The sequence below is a fragment of the Sander lucioperca genome, chromosome 18 (assembly GCF_008315115.2).
Source record: "Sander lucioperca isolate FBNREF2018 chromosome 18, SLUC_FBN_1.2, whole genome shotgun sequence".
NCBI lineage: Eukaryota > Metazoa > Chordata > Actinopteri > Perciformes > Percidae > Sander > Sander lucioperca.
The window spans coordinates 1,625,001-1,652,500 of record NC_050190.1 but is presented as its reverse complement, the minus strand read 5'-3'; the positions used below and the strand labels follow the sequence as shown (position 1 = coordinate 1,652,500).

General features: G+C 41.4%; 1 protein-coding gene across 3 annotated transcripts in view; it reads left to right on the top strand.

The window, feature by feature from the left end:
* The window catches only part of bcl11ba (BAF chromatin remodeling complex subunit BCL11B a), a 48,084-nt gene that overhangs the window by 8,734 nt on the left and 11,850 nt on the right, over positions 1–27,500 (top strand). For 2 of the 3 annotated variants that reach the window (XM_031280364.2, XM_031280363.2), the window contains exon 2: positions 2,086–2,559. In XM_031280364.2, the coding sequence (XP_031136224.1) occupies positions 2,086–2,559 (474 nt within the window). Of the gene's footprint in view, positions 1–2,085; positions 2,560–16,475; positions 16,588–27,500 lie in introns of those variants that run through there. The other variant, XM_035994745.1, reaches the window with a different exon arrangement.

The following is a 27,500-nucleotide window of genomic DNA, read 5'->3' as shown; positions in this document are numbered from 1 at the left end:
ATTGTATTTTGTTGTGATCATGATGATGAGGTGAATGATAGAGATGCATATAATAATTATGCATTTTTTTTGTATATTAGAATTTAAGTTTCTTATTACTAGGTAAATTATATATTATGATTTATTTTAATATTTACACTGGTGTCACTTTTTGTTAATCCTTTTGTTAGTCCTGATGTCCACCCACATCCTTACCTCCTGTAGGTTTAGCTTAATATCATTGTTGTATGTAAATGCATGTATATACTGAATATGTTCATGGGCATATGTTAATATATGCATGTATACATTTTTTATATTTGGTATTGTTCTTGTTTGCTTTTGTTTTTCTGTCTCTTTTTTATCAATATTTTAATTGTGGTACCTTGAGCAGTACGAGTTACTTATTGTCCTATTTATATTGCTATTACTACTAAAACAAGTATATATTACAATAACTGTTGTTAATGGACTACATTTACATATGACAGTGGTTCCCAAAGTATTATTTGCAACCCCCATCAGGTGCCATGATAGATCTGAGGGGTCAGATTCTGATACACAAAGTGTAGTTTATTTTACACATTTTTCTACCTTTTTTTAATTGGAAAGAAATCACTCTTTGGTTGAACTGCTCAGATCCAAACTAAAGCTTGAACCTGCCGTGTGTGGTCACGAGTAGACATTGCTTCATTTTAAGGGGTAAAGCCCACCTGCTGGCAGCAGAAAAAAAGTGTGGGTTAAGCGGTAATGACTAACGTAGAAATGAATATGATTCTGGATTAATGCATGACATAAAGAATCATTGGTTGCTGCTGTTATTAATCATTATTCTACAATTTAAGGTCAGTGGCTAAATATAATAGTTATAAAATGGCTAAAGCGGCTTCTATGTGGGGATAAAAGCCCCACACTCACATTGTAAAGTGCCCTGAATGTAGGAAAACAACAACACGCATGCCCAAAGCCTTTGGCAATGAAAGCGGATGGCACAAATTTGATGCCAAATGGGGCTGATTGCCTCTTGCCCCACTGCAATTTGATTGGCTATTTGCCAAGTACTGTTGTTGTCATTTACTTCTTGTTGGCAGAAGTTAGTATTTCTTTTAAAGAAGATAGTAACTGTTTTTTTCACCATGTGGATTACTTTTTACAGTACAAATGTGAAAGTCAGCCTTTGAAGAAAAACTCAAGATTAAACACCTTGGCGCCCACCAGATGTTGATATAAACCAAACGGTTCTCAGTTTTATGTGTTTCCAGTGTGAAAGGCAGAGGGTTAAACAGGTGAAAAAGTGGTGTATTACAAAGCAGGCTGAAAGCAGGTATATGGTGAGGTGGGCTGCTCCATCTGGAGTCTTCATCTGCATTTGCCATCCGAAATCTGTTTGCATTTCTAATGTGGATGCTGAGACAAATGGCCAACCTGCTGCTAATCCATCATCTTGTATTAGAGAGAAAGAGAGAGACAGAGACAGGGAGAGATGATGGTGATGGTGGTGGTGGTGGTGGTGGTGATGATTTCGGTCTTTTCCTGTTTACCTCTGGAGTCACTTCTTCTCTCCATCCTCCTACAGACCTCCTCACTCCTTCACTTTGGGTCCTTCAAGCGATAATCTAAACCAATCCCTCATTTATAGCCTGTTCATAAAGGCTTTTACATTTGTTATTCTACCACACATCTGCTGTCTGACTGCTCTGTCCCTGCCAAAATGCTCTGCTGCACAAGAAAGAAGGCTCAGTACCTTTATGACAGCAGCAAACAGCCCTTCAGTCTAACTTTAGTCATAGTCGGAATACTGGACAAAATAAATCTGTTAACTCAGGGATTTAACGCTGAAAAAAACACTTGGAATTTTTAGCAGTACTCAGATCAACTTAACTATGTATAATTTAAATGTACATAGCATTGTGTCTATATCACCCAACTTCTGTTAAAGAATTACCATCGACTACTGTAGCTCTATCAACAATTTCCCCAGAACACATGGAGTTAGTGGTTCCCAAACTTTTTAAACAATATTATACACATAATTATACACAGTTTAGCAAATGTCCAGGTGTTACATCATCTGACATGTCTCTTCTGTTTTTTCTTACTGGACAGAGGAGGTTGAGCATCCAGATGGCGGCCTGCTCTCCGGCTCTCTATCCCTCCACCCGCTCCGCCTGTCCTCTCACCCGCTCCGCCTACCTCCCCACCCGTTGGACCCTAGTCTGGCCCATGCCTTGCCATCCGGCCTCCACGCCGACCACGACCTGCTGACCTGCGGCCAGTGCCAGATGACCTTCCCGCTGGGCGATATCCTGCTCTTCATTGAGCACAAAAAGAAGCAGTGTCAAACGCCGCTGCTGGCCAATGGCTGCTACGACAAGATGACCGACCGGGGAGGAGAAGGAGGGAGTCCGACTCTGCAGAGCCTTCATCACCACGCACAGCAGGTGGAGCTGAGGAAGGTGGTGGAGCCGGTGGAGATTGGCATCCAGGTGACACCAGAGGAGGAGGAGGTGGAAAGAGGTGTGAGGGGAGAGAGGACGCTCATCAAAGGAATTTGCCCGAAGCAAGAGAACACACCGGCAGGTAGGCATGATGAACACACACCCTTTAGAGAAATAATCCAGCTCTTTCATCACCCTAAATACATGACTTTTTTAATATTTAACTGCAAGTACCCATACATAAATTACCTTTTCAGCTTTTGTGGAGGCATCATGTTGGGACTTACCCCATCCTCTCCAGCAAGAGAGAGAGAGAGAGAGAGAGATATGTTCATTTCATTAGAGGGAGAGGACAACAGAGCGAGGGAGTCAAGAGAAAGAGGGGAGAGACAGGCACATTACCCACTCAAAGCCCTAAACCCCCTCAAGGACTCCGCTAGTTGAAACAAATTGTGCAAAACGTGACAGAGAGACTCACCCCGACTTTCATGGAGAAATCCAGCCTAAGCCATCTGCTTAAAAAGGTGAAAAGCTCATTAAAATTCAAATAAGCAAAGGAGGGGGGGAAAAACACGATGAGAGGAGAAGGAGAGGAAAAAAACAGAGAAAAAGGGATTAAAAAGAGGCTAGTTTCTCCCCCATTTAGAGGGGTACAGGAGCAGTTTGGGTGGGGGAGGAGCACAAGCAGTTATCTCTCAAACCAGTCAAGACGCTCAAAGAAAGCCAGATGGGAGGAGCAGAATATTTCAGTCTGCGACAAGAACTCCTCTCAGCTGTCCTGCCTTCTTAGAGGTCACTGGTTGTTGGACCAGAACTCTGCAGCTCAGCGCTTGACAGCAGGTACTCGCCAACAACCAGCAGGTGCTAAAATTACTCAGGAATCAACTCCTAGATACAAACTTCTCAAAGATGAAAGCATATTAAAAAAAGAGTCTTACTCTAGTTAGACAGTAATGTTTTGCATTTAGTATTGTAGTTTGCATGTGATGAGTAAGTCTGGATGGTTACCATTCATACTTATAGCTTCAGGGTGACACATCTTAAACTACTATCAGATCTAAATCTGTCAAGTTAACCTATTTTTTTTATTTTTTTTTAAATCCAGCATCATTCTTTTCAGAAAACTCGTACATCTGCATCAATCATGAAGTATGGAAGAGTGCGTGTTTGGAAATAGCCAAAATTATGCTCGACCCTTTCTGGTTCAGACAAACACCGCAGTTATTAAGCCTATTAAAGGCAAGACAAATGTATTGGTATGGCACCTTTTAAACACTAAGGCAATTGAAGGTGCTTTGCATATGGAGTACAAATACAAAATCTAGATGTAATAAACCAACAAATCCAACTGCCTTTGCCAGTACTTCTAGTCTGCTATGCCTGGATGACTAAGAAGGATTCCAACATAAACCAAACTCTAAACCCAGCCCTAATGCATTACTAGTATATTTTTTTTATTTATTTCTTTATTTGAAAGGGGACAGTGAACATTAATCAACATTAAAACAATGTAAATGTGCCCGAGTTAGCTCAAAAGTGCTAATTTTCATCGGTAGTCCCCAAGTATTAGTATAGTAGTATAGTAGTATTTAAAAAACAGTGATGAATGAAATAAAATAAAAGTATACTGTACAAAACACCAGTAAACAAAGGACTATGTATTGGTGAAGTTCCAGTGCAGTCACATTTCTACGGAGTAAATAGCTACAAATTTAACTATTATGACTTTTTTGGTCTACTTTGGTGCAGGCCTCATCCAGTCGTTTTCATTCCAGCCATGTGGTCCTTTGAAAACCAAAGGCTGCTTCACTGTATTTTTTTTAAAGATTATATTTTTTGGCAATTTTAGGCCTTTAATTGATAGGACAGCTTAGACTTGAAAGGGGAGCGAGAGGGGGAATGACATGCAGCAAAGGGTCGCAGGTCAGAGTTGAACCCGCGACAGCTGCGGCGAGGACTGAGTCTCTGTATATGGGGCACGCTCTCCCAGGTGAGCAACCCAGGCGCCCCGACCGTGTTTTATTTGAATCTGAACAAATAAGTACACCAGTCCCAAGCTCGAGAGGTATATTCCATCCATAAAACAGTGTTTCATAAACAATTACTAGTATTTGAAAATCAATGACGGATCATTCTCATCTGCGACTATCTGGTTAAGACACAATAATGGTATTGATTGGTCATAAGTATTTTTGTGAATGTGGATATTTGGCATAGAAACAATAATAAAAGTAAGTAAAATGCGTTTTGTTCTTTTAAAAAGGAATTAACACATTGATGATAAATCATTTATGTACAAACTTATGTGATACAACTTGCACTAACAAATCATTCTAACAAAATCTTTTGTACAATAAATCAATCCTGGCTTTGAATATTCTAAAATGGCCACCATTACAAATGCACGGCATGAATACATTTGTTAATAGATAAATTACAAATGTATGCACGAAATATCTTCAGCATTCCAGCTCAACCAATACTTATCAATGCCCTGATCGACCATTTGTCAGCTGGAAGTGGTTTTTTGTTGTAACTCGGGATTCTTGGGATAGCAACACTCCTGCTTTGCTCTATTTGTGGCAACATTTCATTTGCGACTGAACTTGGAAGGAAATGTTGGCACAAAACCACGTGAGGAAATGCACTCACAGGTAACACCCCTGACTCTGTTTCCCCATTTAGTGCATTGGAGGAGGACAGAGCTCCTCTGAACATGTCAGTCTGCGGTTTGGCCTGCGCTGTTAAACACTGTTTGGGCCTGAACTTCATCAATATTTTACCAGCTACTATTTTACAACTCTGTTAGGCAGGCGCCCAGTGCTGCTGTAGACAGCACAGCCATCTGAACCTCTGAAAGCACGGCACCTAGGTCTGTAACTGCGCTACAGCTTTACATTTAATGCATAACAATCTGAGCAGTAGGAGGGTGCGAATAGCTCTAATACAATCCCAGAGTGTCTGCAGAGCTGCACTCAGGCATGTGCCCTAATTGATTGGCGTTGGTCACGTTATTAGGTCGGCATTATTCATATTTATGTGCACAGGTAGATTCTTTCCCGTGTTTAAATGCTTGCAATATATCTAACTGGAGTCCTCCTGTGAAATCAACGCCACATGTGCAGCAACGGAAGGCTTGAAATTGTAATTGCACAATATTTCTTCATAACAGAACGTGCAATAATTTTCACATTAAAAGCAAAAACATATTAGTGGCTCAATTGGACGTGCACTGCGGCAACTGTAAACTATATTGCTCCAATTACATTTTATGTTTCAAAATTACCCTCGGTATTTCACAATTTCCACATGAAATATGGCCAACTAGCACCTTATTAACACGAGGAGAGGACAGAAGGGTTTATTAATCGAGCCAGAGTTTAATTTGGAGAGAACACGCTCAGCCCTGCTCATAATCAACGGGGGGAGATATTGAAATATGGCAGGAGGAATTTTCTCCTTTGTAAGTCAGACCCCAAGCTTTTCCTCCAATAGATTTTTACACATTTCATATTTCATATTTCATATTCACACACGTGACAGTTTAAGGAGGGAGTCATTTTGAGAAAGTCACTGTAAAGGCATCAATACACTTACATTTTTTATATTGTGTAAAGAACAATGAAGACACAGTGAATGATCAAAATCAGTGAATGTCCTTGATGCAGTATAACTAAACTTTCTTCGCATGATGAGACAGTTAGGAAATACTTTTTGGCCAAATCATCAAATGGTACCATTTACCAAAAGGGTGTCAGGGTTTAGGTTTAGTACATTTTTTTAAATTTGTTTTTTTATGGCCTTTAATAGACAGAATAGCTTAAAGACAGGTAAGGGGAGAGAGAGGGGGAACGATATGCAGTCAATGTAGTAGAAGTGCTGCAACCCATGTGTAATTTTGTTATGGGACAAAGTTCTAACAACCGTCAGCTCATTCCTCTTCCTCCACTTCTAATCCCGTCTTCTGGACATAAAGGAAAGCCAGGAATGTCTCAGTAGGCCAATGCGTGTGTGCGTATGTGTCTGTACATCACCAAGGGAGGAAATACAACATGAAGAATATCTGAAAGCACCATATTATGACACAAACACACTCCCTTTAGGCCACTCGCAGCCCCCCCCCACCCAAAAAAAAAAGAAACAAAAAACTTTGATCTCACAAATCCATATATATGCTAGCAAACAGCGTCCGCCCCTCTACCTGGACATCCATCCATCTCCTACCAGCGCAATGTCGATATTGCCTCGGCAGGTGATGGCCACTCGCCTTCATTTGCCCGTTTGTGACCATGCCCTAGCACTGTCAAAGATGTTATCCTTTATTTGAGCTACTAGAGCTTCATTGTCTTTTCCTGCAACACTTCACATTCACAAAGATACCCACACTCAAATTAACCAGTACCAGTACAACCATAGTTTTTCTTATTTAGAACTTTAGCAGGTTCAAGTTCCCTTTGCTCAAGTGCACCTTGTCTTTGGTCTGGGAATTTAAACAGACATGCTTCTGGTCACACACCCTCCAGACTCCCAGGTGACTGTCAGTCGGGTTAGATATAACTCCACGGAGGTGGAATCCTGACAGTTTGGATTATAGAAAAGAGAAGGAAACATATCATTTTTACTTTAAGGCACACACACATACATCCACGTAGTGTAAACATATCACCAAGGAGTGTAACACCACCTGACACAGTGCTGTGCAGCCCTTAAAGCCTTGTCAACTAGGGTTTAGTTCAGAAATTAAACTAAGTCTAGCTGGAGTAGAGAGGAACACACATGCACGCACGCACACACACACACACACACACACACACACACACACACACACACGCATAAAGGGGCGTGTAGCTTTGACAAACTCAAATATGATGACACCCTTTTAATCTGACAGAGCCATTTGACGGGCTGTGTGTGTGTGTGTGTGTGTGTGTGTGTGTGTGTGTGTGCTGTCTAGCTCTACCTCTGGTTTTACACCCGCTTTTTCTGTCGTTTTTTTCCCAGCTGACTTTCCCTCTGTTTCTCTCTCTGTCTTTCACACACAGATTGTTACTTGCCCACACTGAGGCAAGGAGCTCTCTCTGTTTCTCTCTCTCACACACACACACACACACACACACACACACACACACACACACACACACACACACACAACACACACAGTGTTGATCATTAGACTGAAAAAGAGAATAATTAATACGCATCATTTCAAACAGGATGTGCGATATATGCAGAGCGAGACACGAGAAAAACACACATAATGAAAAAAAGCATTTTCAAGAGGGCATGTTTGAATCTTATGTAAACATTATGCACATGGACACACACACACATCTTCAATAAATAATGACTGAGCACATCGGCGTGTCCCTAAAATATTTACCATATGCTTATTTATCTTCCAAATGAAACTGCACAAAGACTTAACAAAGAGCTATGGCACAGAATTGGTGTGAGTGTGACTGTGTGTGAATGTGTGTGTGTGTGTGTGTGTGTTTGATATAACAGTCTGTACTTAGAGGCATTACAGCACCCGCTGCTCTTGTTTTTTTGTTTTTTTTTGCGTCGTTTCAATAAAGCTGGGAGGCCTCTCGGATGGAGCACCGGCCTTTTTGAAGTGGTAATTGCTCTGGTTTGTATTGCTGCTCACTCTCCCTGCCTCTCTTTACCTCTCTCGGCCTCTGTATCCTATGTGCTTTTGGCTAGTTTTGGTTTGGGTGTTTGTGTGTGTCTGTGTCAGTACAGTCCTGATGCATTTTTAATAGGCCTAAGAGGATGTGGACGGACACACACACACACACACACACACACACACACACACACATCAAGCAGTGAGGAAACTTCACTTGGTGTTTTAGTCTTGAATGGTATTGAACAAGTTACTTGAAAAATTAAGTGTATTACTTACTACTCAGTGAAGAAGTAGTTTTTTAGTTTATTTTACTTAATGCGCCACAGCACAATTTATGACATTAATTGTTACATTACTTTCTGTTACATGGTCGTGTTCATTCAACGTGCCTTCCAACAACTCCAAAGCCGCTACACCCTCATGTTACATGTTGTGCGTGTAGGGCAGGGTATGAATCAACGAAACGTTTTAGGTACTGACTAAAGTGTGTCTGAAGCACTGAGTATCGAACACTATCAAGTTCTAAAAGCCAACATTGATGGTGTTTTTCGATTGGTAACTATATTTATTATCACACAACTTCCCACTTACCTAAATGTATGCTTACCAGTGCCTAGCAAGCCATCTCACAAGACATGTGAATTAGACAAATTTGAGTTTCTGGAAGGTAGATTTTCACCTTGCATGGCAGCTGGATTCTCGCAATATCACAAGCTCACGCAAGAATCACGAGATCACATAACACAAAAATCCATCTTGTCAGGCTTCAAATAACGTGTTTTTGTCAGAACAGCAGCAGACCAAACCAATCAGCATCCAGTGAGGAACTACTAGCAGCTACGGCATGACTGTTGATTTAAAAAAACAATGGAGGACGTGATAGTTTTTTTTTTTTTTTTTTGAGGGCTTCTTTGACAGTTCTCCAACTCCTGGTAACAGCCCCCTAGTAATGCTATAATGAAATCCCTTCTGAAATTCAGACCTCTGCTCTGTGTGTATTTGAATGCATGTGTGTGTGTTTGTGTGTGTGTGTGTACTCTTCATTTCCCCCTTACTCTCCTCCCTCCATCCAGTTCTTCTAAAGTGACGCTCTACCTTTCCTCTGTAAATCCAGCATCCTGCACTCAAACACACACAAACAGACACTTAGAGCAAAACAACCGAGACATGAAGGCTGGAAAAGACAGAAAGAGCGGGGTGGAAATACATACATAGACACAAGGAGAGAAAGAGAGAGCCATTAATAGAGCATGCAAAGGCAAATCGGCATCTCATGTGCTTCTTAGCATTTTCAAAATCCCTTTTTGCGATTTTCGCCTCGTCGCCTCTCTCTGCTGCGTTAATCACTTTGCATGCACTCATTTAAATATTAAAATTGTCTTTAATCATCAAAGCCAGTGAGCATCATGCATATTCATATCATCTTACCCCCCTCTCCCCTCCATCCATCCATCCCCTGGATCTCAGGTTCATTACTCTGCCGCACAGCCATCAGCCACTTCCCTAAACACACAGTTTACACACATAAACTAGCCCATGTATCACACACACACACACACACACACACACACATACACAGACACACACACACACACACACACACACACACACACACAGCTAGCCACCAGCGCTAACCAGTGCTAAACCGCTAACTAGACTAAAACACACATGCATCCCTCCAGTCTAAACTGAGCGAGTCATCCATCCCGACTGCTAGATGGCTGGAGCTGGGAGTATTTGTCAAGAGGCTCGATGAAATCCTAATTTGCATAATGACTTTGTAGTTCTGCATTAATAAAATTTGCATATGAAGCCGTGTTAATTACTCCTGATCAGCCTTTTTTGCATTCATGCATGGTAATTTTCGGCGACTTGCGAAAATTGATGTCCTGGCGTCAGGGATGAGATTGGTGGAAGAGGCTCCGTGTGCGTGTGAATGAGGATAAAGGCAGGGGGGGGGGGGGGGGCAGATAGCTGTGGTTTGTTTTTTAAGGCAGTGTCTTTCTATGTCTGTCCATAACTTTTATGAAATAATTGTTGAGAGTAAAAGGAGAGGCTTTTCAGTAAAATCCCTGCCTAAAATGCACGCGCACACACACACACACACACACACACATACACACAGGCTGCCAGACATTTGTGAATCTATTGTTTACTCTCAGTTCTTCATTTCAAACAGTAGAGACCTTTTTTTGTTGCTCTCACTTTCTCAAACTATGCTGAGTTTATGTCAAGACTATTCACAGTATTTTATGTATCAATACACAGATATGTATCAATACACAGGGACGATCAGGTTTAACAAACCTCCCTTTGAGAGTTCTTTCATGGTCCCTCCAGAGTTTGGGTGTTTATTTATGGTATTCTTTTGGCCTTTAGCTTGTGGTTTTTGGCACAGAGCTTTGAATGTACGTGTGTTTTTATTAGATGCGCAAAAAAATGTGGAGAGCTCTGGTGAAAAGGAGAGAAAATGTGTGTGTGTTTTTTTCTTGGTAGTCTGATTCATTTGAACGCAACGACAGAATTAGACTCATTTTCGTTTTCTTTCCATTTTAGTGGTGAGAGCTCATGAGAGATTTCTGTTCTGCTCTTCATGTTGTGCTGATTACCTGTCAATCAGAGTGAAGTCTTTTCCCTGTAGGTTCTGTAGGTGGCACTTGTTTTTCATCCCTTCAGCCATGGTAGTTCTAGCTGCCCATGCTAACTATCTAGCTATTTCTCCTCTGTTTACTTACTGAAAGTGTAAAACATCACTTTGTGTGCTTCCTGTGGTAGACAGATTATTAAATGTATGCAAAAATAGTGTAAAACATACTAGTTTTTGAACTGGCATGCAATATTTTCTCTGCCAATGTCCTGGTGTCACACCTGCGGGCTGACCACTGTTGGTTTTGGTCTTTCTGAAGAAAAGAACCATTTTCTTGGGGTTAATTGTCCACATTCTAAGATAAATGCAGCACATGCTATTACATGACTTTGACAAAGTAAGCATACAAAAAACTAAGCTTCCATTAATATTTATCAGTGAGATAGCACGAAATACGTTATTGTAACCGCTTCACTTTTAATTTCATCTTTCGAACTTTTCAACTATAAACTCTGCTGTCTGAAACCATTAACGTCTCAACTCAAGCCGCCTCTTCTGTTCTGTCTTGTTGGAAAAGATGTTAAATAAGGCAACAATGACAGACATTTTAAAATAACGTCATAGATTTTAATAATGTATAGATATTTTTCTCAAATCCAACCTTATCAAGACGAGTGACCCACAAGACATACTGCTGGGCAAGTGGGTTCCAAAGCTAGATTTCAGTAATGTATTATTACAAATGTCAGTTGCATTTTGTGAAACAGAACACTGAAGTTCATTCACTATTGATTTTATTGCAGTTTCACTTTGCTCTTTATGTAGCATTAGGAACTGTGAACAGCTAAAAATCACTTTGCTGACAAATACAAGCTTGCTCACCCAAAACTGATGACTTCTTGTAGTGTCACGTTTGAAATAAAAGGTTTACCTACAAACAGTATTAATAATTAAACAAAACCATTATTAGTTAAGTGACAAAAAAGAAAGACTTGCCAGAAAAGAACATTTTAAAACGACACTGAATTAAAGTCCAGCCACAATTTGTAAAAATCAGTCTAATAGAAGAGCTGACATATCAACAAGATACACATTGTGTCATCAGAGCCGTAATAATCTCTGAAGTGTAATCTCTGAAACAACTATATGGTTCCTTGGTAAATAATCACTCTGTCTATGGGAGAGGCTTTCATATTGTGTGTTGGCTTTTGTGACTCTGAGAGATCAGATCGGGCGATAAAGCGGTAGGTGTTTCCAATTGTGTCCGTGAGCTAGGAGCCGTTGTCAGACAGGTAGTATGTGAAGGTGAATAAAAAGAGGAGAAAGGCTGAAGGAGGCTGATTGTGAAGCTTTTTGGAGGTGACAATGGCTGGATGCAAAGCTACACTTCCCTCTGCATTCATCTGGACTCACTACTGATGATATTTCAGGACCCAGGCCCTCCAGGAAAGACTGCACCCCACACTCATTCTGAATGCCATTGTACGCTATGTAGGCTGCAGCGCGTGTGTGTGAGAGAGTGTGTGTTAACAGAGAAACTGTGCCGGCTGCTTCCAGTTTCCTGTGTGTGTGTGTTTGTGTGTGTGTGTGTGTGTGTGTGTGTGTGTGTGTGTGTGCACACAGGTGTGTATGTTTTGTGTGTACTTGGAACATGTGCATGTCTGTGTTACATGCTAAATGTCTGTAAAAGTGTATGTGTTTGTAAAGATGTAGTGTTTTTTTCCGTAGAAGTGGGGTCATTTATGAAAATGTCTCTTGAGGCACATTCAGTTTTATGTTGCAGACTGATAAAGTATTTTTAATCATGGCAGACTATGCTGGGTTTGAGCTCCATATGATGCGTTCTTACACTTACCCAACCCATTTCCCCAGTGAAGCTCAAACTTGTCTTTTTATTCTCAGTAACAGAATGAAGGTGGGAGTCACATCCTGGCATATCAAGAAAATATCCCATCTGCAGTTAAAGTAATGATCCACAATATTTGTTTTAATTTATATTGTTATTACTTATTATTAGTAATAAGTATGTTTTACTGCTTTCTATCTCTGATACTTGAACAAGTCAACCTATTTTAAAGCTCATTTTATTATGACTTAGTTACACTAAATAAAAAGAGAACTGGGTGGTAAGCATGAAACTAATCTTAATTTCTAAGAATAGGTTTGCATTTTTATTTGTGGAAGCTTAAATGTACAGCTTAAACTACAGACTGTGTCCTGTATGAATTAAGGTGCAACGAGTTACAGTGTTCCACATAAATACATCAAACTCCCTGCGTCTTACTCCATGGGTTAGAACTGCAGTATCTACCACAGTGGAGGAGTCAACTTTACAGTCATCTGGCCTGGGACTGGCTTTAAAAAAAATAAAAAAAAATGTTTGGCATGCTGGTCATCGCCAACTCTCTCACTAGCAACTCTTTGCTCATCTTTAGCCTTTCTTCATCGCCTGAAAATATCTCCTGCCTTCCAGTGAAACACCCCTGCCATTGCAGATTTCTCTGAATTAACTCCTGAATTGTGCTCGGACTGAGGACAAGTAGCAGGGATTTTCTGTGGCAGAGTTCTCCCCGCTGAGTCTTAGAGACGACGCTGTGCTTTGTCTTGTCTCCTCCTGCCAGAGCAGCCTGCTCTTTCTCAGCGTCTTTGAGGATCTGAATTCCTTGTGTCTTCTATCAACCTGACACTGGCAGCTTTCACTACAACTCTACATACCAGATTTCTGAAGTCGGAGGGCAGAAAGGGGGTGGGGGGGGGGGCTGCATATAAAACACACACACACACACACACACACACACACACACACACACACACACACAGAAATAGGTAGTACATATAAGGTAAGCCTCTGTAGCCGAGCTGACATGTTGATGCTTAAAAAAACCTACATAGACCTACTGTAGCTCTTGACTAAAAATAACTTGACAATATTGTACTGCACAGTAGCAGGCAGCTCCAGTCCGGCCACGCGGCCGGGATGGGATTACCACAGTGTTTTGCTGCGTTGGGGGGACTCATCACTGCCCCTCTACTCTACAATGGGCTGTTGGCGTTTAGCACCGGCCAAATCACCACTTAACAAAAGCTAATTTCTCACTTGGTTAAACTGGGAAGGATTAGGGGCCCTGTGACGGCGCAATCCATGTTTGGTGAAGAGTGAGGGATGGAGGGATGTTAGGAAAGGATTTAAACCTCAATTACAAGGGACTGAGGGCTTTGTGTGTCCGTGGTGAAGGTGGGACACTTAGGTTTAGCGACTTTGCTGGAAATGTTTGCTGTCTTGCCCACGTTTGTGGGTGTGTGTATATGTGCATGCAGCCGAGGGTGGCATAGCCTGACAAATACATGTTGATCCCCTTGTTTAGGAAGGGTTTAAGTCTCCCCAGTTTCACATGCTAACACCACCCGGGCTACACGTGAGGAGGGATGACTCACGATCAAAGCTTATGACACAACAGCAATTTAAACCCTTCCTGTTTGTGTCATGTCATGGCAACAACAGGTAAAAATGAAAACCCCTTAAAAAAAGCCTTTATTAGGATTAACACCTCATAGGATTCAGTACCACCGCATACCCCATTTAAACCCCCTAAGACTACTGTAGCAGCTTTGGCAAACCCCTCAGACTTATAGACTAATAGTATTGAACCAACAGCTTTCCGATGTTGCAATTAGAGAGGCTTTTGCAACTTTTCAAAACAAGCACCCACTTATTACATTCTTCGCACGACTACTTCTGTCACTTTTTATGCTGTATGTACAAACTGAATGATGATTGCGTCTTTTTGTTGTTTTTTTGTTTTTGGGGTTATTCAGGACAGCTTCAAACACTTTTGCCCTTACTGTAGATGTGTTCAGAAGACACTTCGTACCTGCTATCTGTTTCAAGCATACCCCTTAAGACCCAGACACACAGAGCCGACGGCCAAACGTCGGCAGAAAAGGCAGTTGGGCTAATCAGTCTCCCCAAATTGGTCAAAAAAATGCCTTGGAACACGCCAAGACGACGAGACGCAATACGTCTCCATAACAGCAGGCGGCTCTAATCTGTATTGTCGCCCAAAAATGAAAACTGGCAGCTGATTGGACGAATGCGTCACGTGGGTCTGGTTTCTCCGGAAATTTCTGAAAACATTTTAAGCGAAAAATAGGCCATGCAGTTGCTGAATCTGTCTTCATTTCAGATCAACAAAGATTTTCATCAGATTTTGAGAGACTCTAGTCACGCTCATTCCTCTCCCCGTTTCCGGGTTAGCACTCAGATGGGTCATTTGAGTCCGACTGCTGGCAGTGCCCGCCCCGCCGATTATACATGTCAAATCGGCCAAAATGAAGGACGACGGCACGGAACACACCGAACAGACTCGAGTCACTGACCTCGCCAGACTGTCCAACGGCCGATTATCGGCTCTGTGTGTCCGGGCCTTAAGCATCACTTTCCACCTCCTTTAGCATCCTCAAAACAAAGTCGTAGAAAACAGTAGAAGCCATTCCTTCCCCTTTGAAATCCTGTAGCATCCCATAGCACTGCTTAAAGCCCTTCACCACCTCTTAAAACCATTAACCACCACCCCTTCCAACCACTGCAGCGCGACTAACTTTTACTGGCGTTTCCCTTCACCCAATATTTAGCAGATGTTGCTGTCTCCAGCACTCATTTTCATCTATTTATTTTGTGTGAGGGACATTCTTGGTGGTGGTGCGGTAAAACCAGAGCAGCAGTCTCTCGCCATCTTTCACCCAGATCCAGATTTTTAGCTGCTTTCAGCATCTCTCATCTCCTCGAGACTTTTAAGGAAAGAAGAGCGGGGGTTAGATTTCCTCCCTGAACACCGAACCCTTTCGTTTGTATCAAAGCTTTGCCTCACCCCTGCTGACACCCCTGAATCATTCACTTAGAGGAAAAGATAAACAAAGCTTGCTAGCTACAGTTGTGGTATTGATTTCTCTGGGCAACATCACAGATAACAAAAAGAGGGCCGGTGGAGAGGAGCTGGGCTGCTGCCATCTCCTTTTTTTTCATCTGTAAATAAATCAATAACACGCGTAGTTTTTCTCCTGAGAAAGCAACCTGTGTCCTGTTTCCCAGGAAAGCAAATAATGCATTTAAATTGTATTTACATTGTTATTTAGGTAGTTAGAGCATGTGTGTGTGGATCAGGGGCCTTGCCATGTGGGAACAGTCTTTTCTATCTGTTGGTTACCATTGCTGGGGTAATTTGCCATTCAGAGCGATGTTGGGGGTAAACAATGCTGGCTGAGGGCCAACAACTGGCAGTACAACCCCTCTGATTAGAAACAGGCAGATCATCTCTCTTCTTTTTGCTCTCCTTTATGTACTGGGAAAGATGAAGCGAAAGCTGCTCATAACCCACTCACTTTATGTGTTGCATTACTGAACACACAATAAGTATAGGATTGTGATTGTTAATTCCAGAAACATCTTCACATGCTTCCCTATATCCCTGACCAGGAGTGCTACGTCAAAGTGTCCACACACACCTTTTTGCTTGTCCATGACACATAGCTACATTTTTGGCCCATTTAGCGACACTCCCGGCCAACCACAGGATCCCTTAACTGCCCTTTTGGCACCACTTGAAGACTTGCAGATAAAAAGCATACCTGGGAGGAAATTGCAGGTTGGCAGACACAGTGTTTTCTCTCTTCCTGTCTAAAGCTGCTTAATCACCAGAGGGTTTCTCCATTGTTTTTGCTCCCCCTGCCCCACAGCACATTACTATGTCATCAAGATGCTTAGGTACACTGCAGTACTACGCGGCCACCCATGAGCGCATTTACAACAACCGCAGGATCTGAAATGTTTTCTTTCTCTGCCCAGCTGTGATTGGTCAGTGGATAAAGTGTGACCGGCAGCCAGCAGGCCTCGGCCCTCGGCGGGCCTTCGTTCATGGTCGCCAGCACAGAACCGCCATCTGCCTGGCACCTGTCTGGTGAGGAGTCTTGCTAGCAAGGGAAATCAGATCAGTGCATCCACGGTAGCTTGATGTGAGCTTGACTGCAACAGCTAGACAAAGCATGCACACACACACACACACACACACACACACACACACACACACACACACACACACACACAGAATAGATCCAGTAATGGATGCCTTGACCTAAATGGTTAGTACTTGAGTCTAATGAGCAGAGGAGCAGGCTGGGATCAGCTCTGACCAACACTGGCAATAGCCACATTACTGTGTGTGTGTGTGTGTGTGTGTGTGTGTGTGTGTGTGTGTGTGTGTGTGTGTGTGTGTGTGAGACATACATTCTGTAGGAATATGGAAGCATATTTAGACCATAAATACAAACACAAACCTCAAATAGATCTCTAACAAATAGAAATAAACTCAGGAACAGAAAACCCTTCACTACATTTCCTTTTTATTCCTGAGGAACCACACATTTTAAATTAGACTTTTGGTCATGGATTTAAAGTGACTTCCTTTAACATGCAATTTTGGTAGATGACGAGACGACAACAGAATTGTTTTTTTGTTTTTCTTTGCCAGTTTCTATTGTGATGTTTAAATTAAAGTCATGTGCAGAAGTGGAAAGTCATTGAAAACACCAGAAAGTAATGACGTTTCCAAAGTAGTGATGACTTCTGACTGCTGAGTAATTTCTGTTTATTTTTTTCTGCTTTAGAAGCCTTCAGTACATATATAGCCTCGTTAAATTAATCAGCAGGTAAGCCTAGGTTTCAGATTAGTTTCTTTTGTAGTTTTCTAGACTGTTCAACTATTTTTGAAAAGTACCCACCCATTAGAATCAGAGCATTTCCTGGGTTTTGGCACAACCGCAAACAATGCTAAAATAACCTTAAATGAGCTCTGATTCCAGTGTTTGGGTACTTGCATATTGTATTTTTGGGCGAGAACTAGGACTTATAACCCAAAACTGTGTCTAGGTTCCTTGGGTTAAAATGCAGGCAAAGTTCCTCGGTTCCTTCTTGCATTGAAAAATGGCTTTGAGAGGTGAGCCCACAGACCAGCCAGGCTTCATTTCTTTGTGCCAAAATACTCGTGGGTAACTTATTTCTAAGAGATGAGTTTAAAGCATTCTTTCCCCACTCTCACTCATCATCTGTCTTCCCCGACTTTCTGTTCACATATTTGTTGTGTTTGGCTGCTGTATGACTGCTGAGCTATGACTTAGGCTGCATCGTGCTCACTCCTTCCAGGCCTCTCAGAGAGTCGTGTCCTCATATGACAGAGAGGTTTTTTTTGAGTTTTTCTAGTTCCTCTTTGTCCAACCCTTTACTCCTTCCTTTTGCAGACCTATTTTTCAAACTTGCAGAGGAAATGGCCTGGTGTGTCACAGCATTTCATAGTAAGCTGCAGCATGCTCTGACTTATTTTAGCATGTGTTGCAGCATGTCCCAGCATGTCAGAGATTGTGGCTGGACATTGTAGCATGTCGCAAGATGTTGCTGCATGTTGCCATGTGTTACAGCTGCAGGATGTGGCGTGTGTTTGCCTGGTATATAACTTGTAATCTGTATCTATAATCTTCCTTAGATTTTGTTATTGGTGATATATAATATGTTTTACTGATCTTCTGTTAGACTTACTTACTGGTTTATCAGATTATGGGTTAATGGAGCTGTTATTTAAAACAAATAAAACCAGTGACTTTCTCCTTTAAGAGATGGGGCAGACTTGCTAGACTATGCTTCAGTGTGTGTGTGTGTGTGTGTGTGTGTGTGTGTGTGTGTGTGTGTGTGAGATGGTATGAGGCTCGGCAAATAAAAACAGATTGGAGTGGTTATGGGAGCAGGCCTGCTTCCAGTTAGTGTGGAGACAGCAAGGGTACCAAGGAGCTCCTTTCCTTTCTCTTCTCATCTCCTCTAAGAAAAAAAGTTGAGGCTTACGGTATATATTTTGTCTAGAATATTCCATCCACTAATCACGTCTGAAAACGAACAGTAGCAATAGGAAAATAAACTGTACACAAATTCATATAATAGACTTCAAAAATAGATACCTGAAAAATACAGGTGTGGTTTGGCTGTAGGTCAATTTAGTAATTGAGGATATTATGATAGATGCATGTCCATGCTTCAAACCACTATAGCCAACAAGCTACTGTACTTTTTAACCATTGTTAATGGTAACATGCAGCTGTTGACCACTGTTGACTCTCACCACATAATGTCAGTTCCTTTACAAGTCACATTTGTCGACAGTTGGATAGATAATTGGCTGAGCAAACCAGTCGGACTGTCTGGGTGACAATAAAAAGTTGCATGTGTAAAAACGCCTGGTTAATCTTATTCAGGAATGTGGTGGAAGACAGACTGTCTAAAGACCTTTGGAAACAACCCTACTCCTGCACTGTACTCAAAGGTATAAACTGAAACAGGTCATTAATGTTGTTTTTTTTGCTGAAAAGCTTGACTGCAGGCAGACGGCAAATATAAAGGAAGGATTTCCAGGCAGCGATCATAACTGTGTCAATGGTCACCAATACAAACACAAATGAGTAATATTAGTCAAATACTTTGACCAAGTCCTGAATGATAATCAGGGATTAAGCTACCAGCAGGGCACTGATGGCATATCCTCACTGTTTTTATATATATATATATATATATATATATATATATATATATATATATATATATATATGTATATATTTATAAAAAGTGCTCAGGAAAGTGGTGCTATTGTTTTCTCAAATAAAGGCATTTCTAAAAGCTTTTCTTCATCAGAAAATTATATTTAAAACCTTCATGCAAGGTAATGACATTTACAAAATATATATTACAATATATTTACACACTGTTTGAATTTGTAATCCTGACCTGCATTCTTTATGTTGGTAATACTAAACATTATACTAAATTAATTACTGATATCTGGAATTGCGGCAACTTTACTAAAACATCAGACGGGGAAAGAAACACAAGTCAGATGATGAGATGGGTTTTAAACACACCTCCAGGTTAGCCAAACTTAGAAATGAATGAGAGATTATCACTTACGTATATTTTGGGTGCATTTTACTTCTGAATATGTTAGTTTAGATAACCTGGAGATACTGTTGGCATGTTTACAACCTGTCTAATCATCTCATTATTCATGTTTCTTGCCAGATCAGACTTTCTCGTGGTGATCCGAGTCCCCAGATCTCAACAATTACGTCGCAGAGCACAATGTTAGCATAACTGATAGAAATATTGGCAACAACTACGAAAATTTCCCTACAATATTAGTATCAAATGAGTATGATCCAACATTATTATGCTAGATTATATGATTTAAAAAAAACTCTGCAAATTCGATTGTTGGTTAGACTCACTTTAGGTGGCTCCCCCCTGTCCCTGCTGCAGGTATGTTTTGCTGTGGCTCTGCTGCCTTTCCAGAGCTCTCCAGTCATCCAGGCCTTATAAGGGCTTCCAGCACAGACCTGTCCCCTCATCCCTCCATCCATGCCCTCCTCTAACCTCCATCTGGTCTGGATCTGCTCTCATCCTCGACCTGCTTCCCTCCAAGTCCCCCTTCCTCCCTGCTCCTACTTCTCGCTGCCATTTCTGTATAAACAAGTGGAGTCTGACCATAACACTCAGACCCCAGGCTACACTCCTTCATTTTTACCCCCTCTCCCCTCCCTGCTGCACCTCTTTTTCCACCTTAGCGTCTCCACGGGTAAAGTTAGTCAACTCCAATATGTCTTCTTTTATTCTTTCATTTTACAGGGAGGAAGATATTTTAAAAAAGCCGCTAAAGGTTACATGTACAAGAAAAAATCTCTGCTTTGCTTTAGAAGTTGAAAATGTGAAGCTGATCAGAGGGCATAATGTTGAATTCATAAACCTGGTATTACACTCAACTATGTCTGGTTCACTGGCTGAGCGAGAGAGAGAGAGAGAGAGAGAGAGAGAAAGAGAGAGAGAGAGAGCGAGACAGAGAGAGCGAGAGAGAGGTCCAGGAACAGCAGAGAGAGAAAGAGAGACATCTTTTTTTCTTGACACCGGTGTCAGGCAGCGCTGTAATATGTCTTATTCAGACAGAAGGGGCACTGCTACATCATAGTCTGGGATGGGGCTCTGGCATGTATGTATGTGTGTATGGTGTGTTCCAGGAGACTCCCACTTGGCAGCGTGCAATTTGGACGAGCTTTATATAAGTGGAGGGAAGGAGGGAGAGAATTTGGATGGGACAGGCGACAGGAAGACCAAGAGGAGCGAGAGAGAGAGGGATCCAAAAATGTGTTGGAGCGCTGTCCTGGTCAAATCAGGCTCATGGCAGAGTTTCTCTATTGTGTCTACAGAGACCAAGCCAACTCTTCACCTGACAAGATGTCAATGACTAAACCTCAAAAGACAAAAAACACTTTGAGTCTCCACAGAGGAGCCGTCCTTGCTGAATAGAAAAGCACTAAAGATCTTCCTCTTTTATCTAGAGTAAGGGCATTCGGGTGGTGGTAGAAAATCTGACTTTCATGCAGGAGACCAGAGTTTGCATCCTGCGACATGGTCTTTCCCTAACCGAAACATAGTGATATTGTAGAGCATTGTACAAAAAAAAAATATTACACCTATATGTGAAAGCTAAACATCTAATTCCAAACCTATGGGCATTCATATACTGCTGTAAGAGCCTCCACTCTCCTGGGAAGCCTTTCCACCAGATGTTGAACCTGGCTGCAGATATCTTCTCCCATTTAGCCACAAGAGCATTAGTGAGGTCCAACACTGATGTTGGGTGTTAAGCTTTGGCTCACAGTCCAGTTTATCTCAAATGTGTTGTATTGGGTTCAGGTTAGGGCTCTGTGCTGACCAGTCGAGTTCTATCACACCAAATAGAGAAAACACCTGGACCTGAATAACAGCTCCAACACCAAGTAGTGCCCATAGATAGGCAATGACCTCTTCATTTTTTTTAACTTAATTGCCACCGACCTCAGCTTGCAAAGTATTACAGCCTCTGACCTTATACGACCTTACACCTTATACGCTACAAATCTAAATCACATTTGTTGAAAAAAACTTTCTTATTTTGTAAGAGACCTTTGAAACTGCAATCAAAGGCCCGCCCCTTTAATTATTATATTAGCCCCCCACACCCGAGCTTCCCTGTCTCATCATCAACACACACTGAAAAATACCAAGGCATTCTGCATGGTGTGTGTGTGTGTGTGTGTGTGTGTGTGTGTGTGTGTGTGTGTGTGTGTGTCCAGGATTAGGGGGACCATTGGCACCAGGGGGTGTGTTTGGTGGAAGACGATCCCCCGACAGAGCTCTTCCTGCTACAACACCCCTCACATACACACACACACACACACACACACACACACACACACACACACACACACACACACACACACACACACACACACACACACACTCCCCAAGTGCAGTGGTGCGGGCCAGTGTGTGGGATTAGCTGGTATGCTCTGGCACTCTCTTCTGGTAATCCCTCTAATTTGTGAACAGGGCACACAAACTCACTGCGGCAGTTTGTTTTGGATTGCATCTCAACTCCTAATTTTCACCACTGCACTAAGGACTACTTGATTCTTGCCATGTCGTGTGAGACAGAGTTCCTTTTTTTCCACCTCCTGCTGCTACTCCACTCCCCTGATGAGCTGAATGCATTCTAATTTGGTTATGATCAGCTAAGCCTTCCTTTAAAATTCATAACATAAGAATTCCAAAACCCCTTTCGTCTCTTCCTACATCCTTCTGCCATGGCTTGTGTACACACACACCTTTGTTGGCTGAGTAACATGCAGAGAAGATGTGGTAATCCTAAAGTTCAACTCATGCTGGGATGAAAGAAGGTTGCATAGACTGAAAGCAAAAGAGTGAAGGCCATAGAGTTACAGAGGGAGAGAGAGAGAGAGAGAGAGAGAGAGAGAGAGAGAGAGAGAGAGAGAGAGAGAGAGAGAGAGAGAGAGAGGGAAAATAAAAATAAATGCAGCTCATGTTGATTCTTGACATGCAACCTGTTAACCTTTTTATTGGAGTTAGTCCTGGTGAGATCAAGCAGCTCTGCTGGATACCAACAGCACAATAACTAAATTCACATCTATCTCAACAGGATTTACAATACAGCTACACTCAAAGCCAACAGCTCAATAACTAGGAATGAATCTCAACATCTCAACAACAGGATTTACAGCACATGTATTCTCAATCAAAGCCAACAGCACATTAACAAAATACACCACTCTCAACCACTAATATGAGATCATTTTAAGCCACCTGAGTAGTATAGCATTGGCAGTGCTGTTGCTACAGTAACTGGCCGACGTACTCGAAGGCTGTCATGTCGCTCATCCTCAGCAACCTTTCTGTCCGACCTTTTTCGCTCCACCTTTCGGTTTTTTCGATTCAAACTTTGCTCTTTTTCTGTCTTGATTACAATGAAATATTTACACTTGACCTCTGACATTACATGGACGGATCCATTCGAAGGCGGTGGGGGGGTGACCAAGGTCGGTACCACTGCACCTGCCTTAGAGTATAGGTAGCCTATTGACAATTTTGGGGCCATTGCTGCCCACGATAGAATTTTCTCAGCCTGTTTCATACCTCTGATCTGAAGACCACATCCACCTTTTACAAGTATGTCTGGTGTTGGGTGCAGGGTAGCTCACTTGGTAGAAAGTGCTCCATATACAAAAGGCTGAGTCCTTACTGCAGCGGCCTGGGGTTTGATTCCAACCTGCATTTCCTCCCCTCTCTCACCCCTTTTTCTGTCTATCAAATAAAAACAAAAGCCCCCCCCCAAAAAAGTAAGGTAAAAGTAAGGAAAGTAGGTCTGTTGTAGTCTACTCATTGATGGCTATTTTACAGGTCGGAAAAACAACTGAGTCAATAAGAGCTTTGTAGGTGAGATTAAGAATAAATGAGGAAGTCATATTCGTGTTCAAGAGCTAGCAAGGTGGTGACTGAAAAATGGCAGCACCATGGCTTTTTGAGCAGGAATATCTGCTGTCTAATGTCACTGTTTGATTCGTTCTGTCCTACTTTTCATCTTTTGTGTGAAGAAGCACACACCCCTTTTCATCCCTCTAGATTCTTTCTTTTGAAAAACTAAACAAAAAACAATCCCTTCTTTAAACGAGCATAACATTATTCAAAACAAAATATAGAATTTTCCATTCAGCTTTTCACATTCGACACATCATAATTCACGAAGAAAACAACCTTGGATGGGAACCCAGCTCATGGCATGTAGACTGACGGTAACCGCCTGTATAGCAGCAAGAGTTTGGGGTTTGCCTCTTGGTCTTTAGCCAACAGCATCTGCGGCAAGCTGAGCTCAGAGATGACTCAGTTTCCCCAGAAGGAGTTTCTAGTGAAGTAGCTGTAGTGAATCAATGACTCACACGCAGCAGATAAAGCCCATACTGACTGTGCTGTCAGAGGAAAAGTATGAGATTCTCATTTCCGTACAGTTAGGGCTATTTAATTAAAGCTGCTTCTGTGTGGTCCTGTAAGTGATTTTAGTCGCAAGCTATTAAAGCCAATTTAAAAAAAGCCGGTTGGATGACGTTAAAACCCTGCTCTCAAACCACTTCATTCAAAACTAACAGACTGCTTAAAGAATACTGGGAACTTGGCACCAAATGAGCTCTGCTTTTTGAAATTATCTCATTAGGAGGACCCACACACAAACACACACACACACACACACACACACGCGCGCACACACACACACACACAAATACACACTTCTAACACACACACACTTCCAACACACGTTTAATTTGCATGTATTTGTTGCCGTGCTATGATGATAAACAAGACATTAGCCATGCGAGAAGAGGATTTGTGACTGCAAAAAATGTGTCAGGAAACTTTTCACAAGTGCGAGGAAAGGCCAAGAGAGGTACACACACACACACACACACACACACACACACTGCACTGAGCCACTGCCTCCTTGGCTCATGTCAGCTTTGTTCTGTATGTAAATGCCTCAGCACTGACATTGCTCCACTTACATTAAGACCTGCTCTGCTGCTGCACATCCTGTATGCAAACCAGCTCGGGTCTCTAATGCACTTTTGATTGGATGGAGCGAGCGGAGGCTACTGTACAGCACACTGTTCGTAAGCCTCCTTGATTTAGAGATCAAGGTGAAGGGACACAGGAGGAAGAGAGTACTGTACTACCCTAACTAGAGGGATTAAGTGAATGTCAGACGGATGAATAAGAGACGCTAGATGAATCAGGATTAGAACTGTTGTCATTGTATTTGAATCACCTGAAATGAGGAAAAACATGATTGGCTCTAGGTTACTTTTTCAAACTGGAGACTTTATATATGAGTGGTTTGCATTGATCACTTCTATATGTGGCTACAGTTGTCCAAAGTTTGTGTGTTAACAGTGACATAGACACAGTATAGTATGACACAGGAATGCTCAGAAACTCAGAATACTTACAATAGAAGCCATAAAAAAAGCCATTTGTTCAGCTAAGGAGCTGCTAATTGTTACTTAACTTTCTCCTTATTGTTTTGTTGTCGGGGGTGGTTGTGCACCATAAGGTTGGGTAATAATTCAATGTTTATTTATCACTTCTTGTCTTTTAGCAAAATCATATCATGGTGATATGATTATTGTTGTACACATTTTTATTCTCTAAATTGAAGATTTCGAGAAAGTTGTAGTGACAAACTAACAAAAGAGTTGTTGTTTTACACATGAAGAAAAAATGATGTGCTGGGTCTCTATTACAGTAACCACCATTTCATCCAGTCTTTATGCAATGTGTACAGTTTTTCTAAAATAGAATAGTACCTTTCTGTGTGATAATGTTTTAACACATTATATTATTAATATGCACAATACAGACACACAATAAAGCAATAAAGACCTAAAGACAGGGACACTCTTCAGGTAATAAAACAGGACTGTTAAGGCCATGTCATGTCAGTTGATATTGTGCTTGAGTAGCACATACTGTAATCTCATACTCATTTTCAATTAAATTAGCAGGAAGCACTGAGCGTGTAGTTTTTGGGGCCACTGTGAGTTCAGTAGCCCAGTAGTTGGTTCAGCTTTGGTCTTATGCAATACTGACAGTGGCCCACAGTTCATTGCTTTAAAAAATCAATTTGATTATTTTATATGTATTTACATAGGCCTACATATTGGCATATGGACAGTATGTAGAAAATTCCTTATTAACATTGTAATAATGATTTCAACTACTGTGTATCCCATAGCTTTTACTGGTTTACCAATTGAAGAACATTTTCAAGATAAAAGACAATCTAAGAAAAGAAGACTGTATTAAAGTAGGTAAAGTATGAAGGATGCATTCTACGGAGAACACGAGGGGATTATGTTTGAGTTTCTTCAAAGAAAAGCTTTTGCATTTTCAAGTAAATCCCTTGACTTTAGGCGCTTCAAGCAACCAGCCACAGGTGTATGCCTCCACTTGAGCCAGGATTGCCTCTAAGTTTAAAGAACCAAACAGTTTTTGTGATACTACTGTGATAAAGAGTTCAGTTTAACCTGAGTTTAGTGTATTCTATCATAGACACAGTGTGTGTAATGACAATAAATCTTGTGCTGTAATGTAGTAAAGTTCAGTGAGTAAAAAAAAGTCTTGTCAGCTGAATCTATTTGCAGGTTTTGGGTTTTGCTCGACACACCAGTGTAATGTAATGTGATGCAATTCAGTTTTCAATAAACCTTTGCGGTAAAGTGTCACAGGAAGAGCACTAGTTTAAGAGGATACAAAATGAAGAGTGAAAAGAACAAAAGAGTGACACCGTAAATTGAATGTAAAAGCATGTAAGTGGAGTTTAAGAGTAAAGATGAGTGTTTATACTCAGGCTTTTTGAGGTTTCACTGTTTGGCTTCTTTAGAGAAAAATGATGTATGTAATAATTTGACACAATAATCTGACAGCGCTCCTCCGACACTCGCTACACAACATTAATTACATCACATTAATTGCACACTTTGCGGCGATCTGCGCTTCCTCTGTAATTGCACAGATTTGACTCCCTCTCTAATCCTCTCTCTGTCTCTCTCTTCCTCCCTCCCTCATCTGTAATAGCTGTGATTTAATTTAGCTATTTAACCTGTAATTCCAGCAATATTTATTTATGGAGGAGGATTTGGGCCATTAGCCGCCCCAGATGAATACACTGAGATGAAAATGAACACCGCTAACTGCCAGTTGACCTTCGCACCAATTTCTAGCCGTTCCCTCTCTTTCTATTTTTATTAGCCGCAGCCACAGTAATTATGGAAAATTGAATCATAGTGAAAACTAGAATCAGTCAGTAATGAGAGTTTTATACTGTGTGATACCAAACCAGGAAGGATGAATACCTAGATGCAAGTGCTACTGAAGGATGGAAGGATGGATAGAGGGATGCAAGCCAGTGTGTATTTGTCAATGTATATTGTTTCTTTTTGGATGTTTCTCCTCCACATTCAAGTATGTATGTGTGTGTGTGTGTGTGTGTGTGTGTGTGTGTGTGTGTGTGTGTGTGTGTGTGTGTGTGTGTGTGTGTGTGTGTGTGTGTGTGTGTGTGTGAACGTGAGCCAAACAAAACACAGGCAACGGGCCAGTCTTTAAGCACCAGAGTCAGTGGGAGAAAGGAGCCTCGCACTGACAGACTGATGTTAAGTCACTTCAATTTGCCAAACAGTATGTCTTACTGTACTACCAATTCTAATCTAATAGTGGATTTGTGTAATTTATATCAATTTTAAAACAGTAGTTCAAGTTCTTGTATTTCCTGTATTTCCATTAAATGAGATTCTAGGTATGAGCAAGCCTACTATATTGTGTTTGAAATTGAAACATTTAACAAATGGTACATAACAAATGGTGCATAAATCAGCACGAGTACAGTGGTATTTGATGCCTATG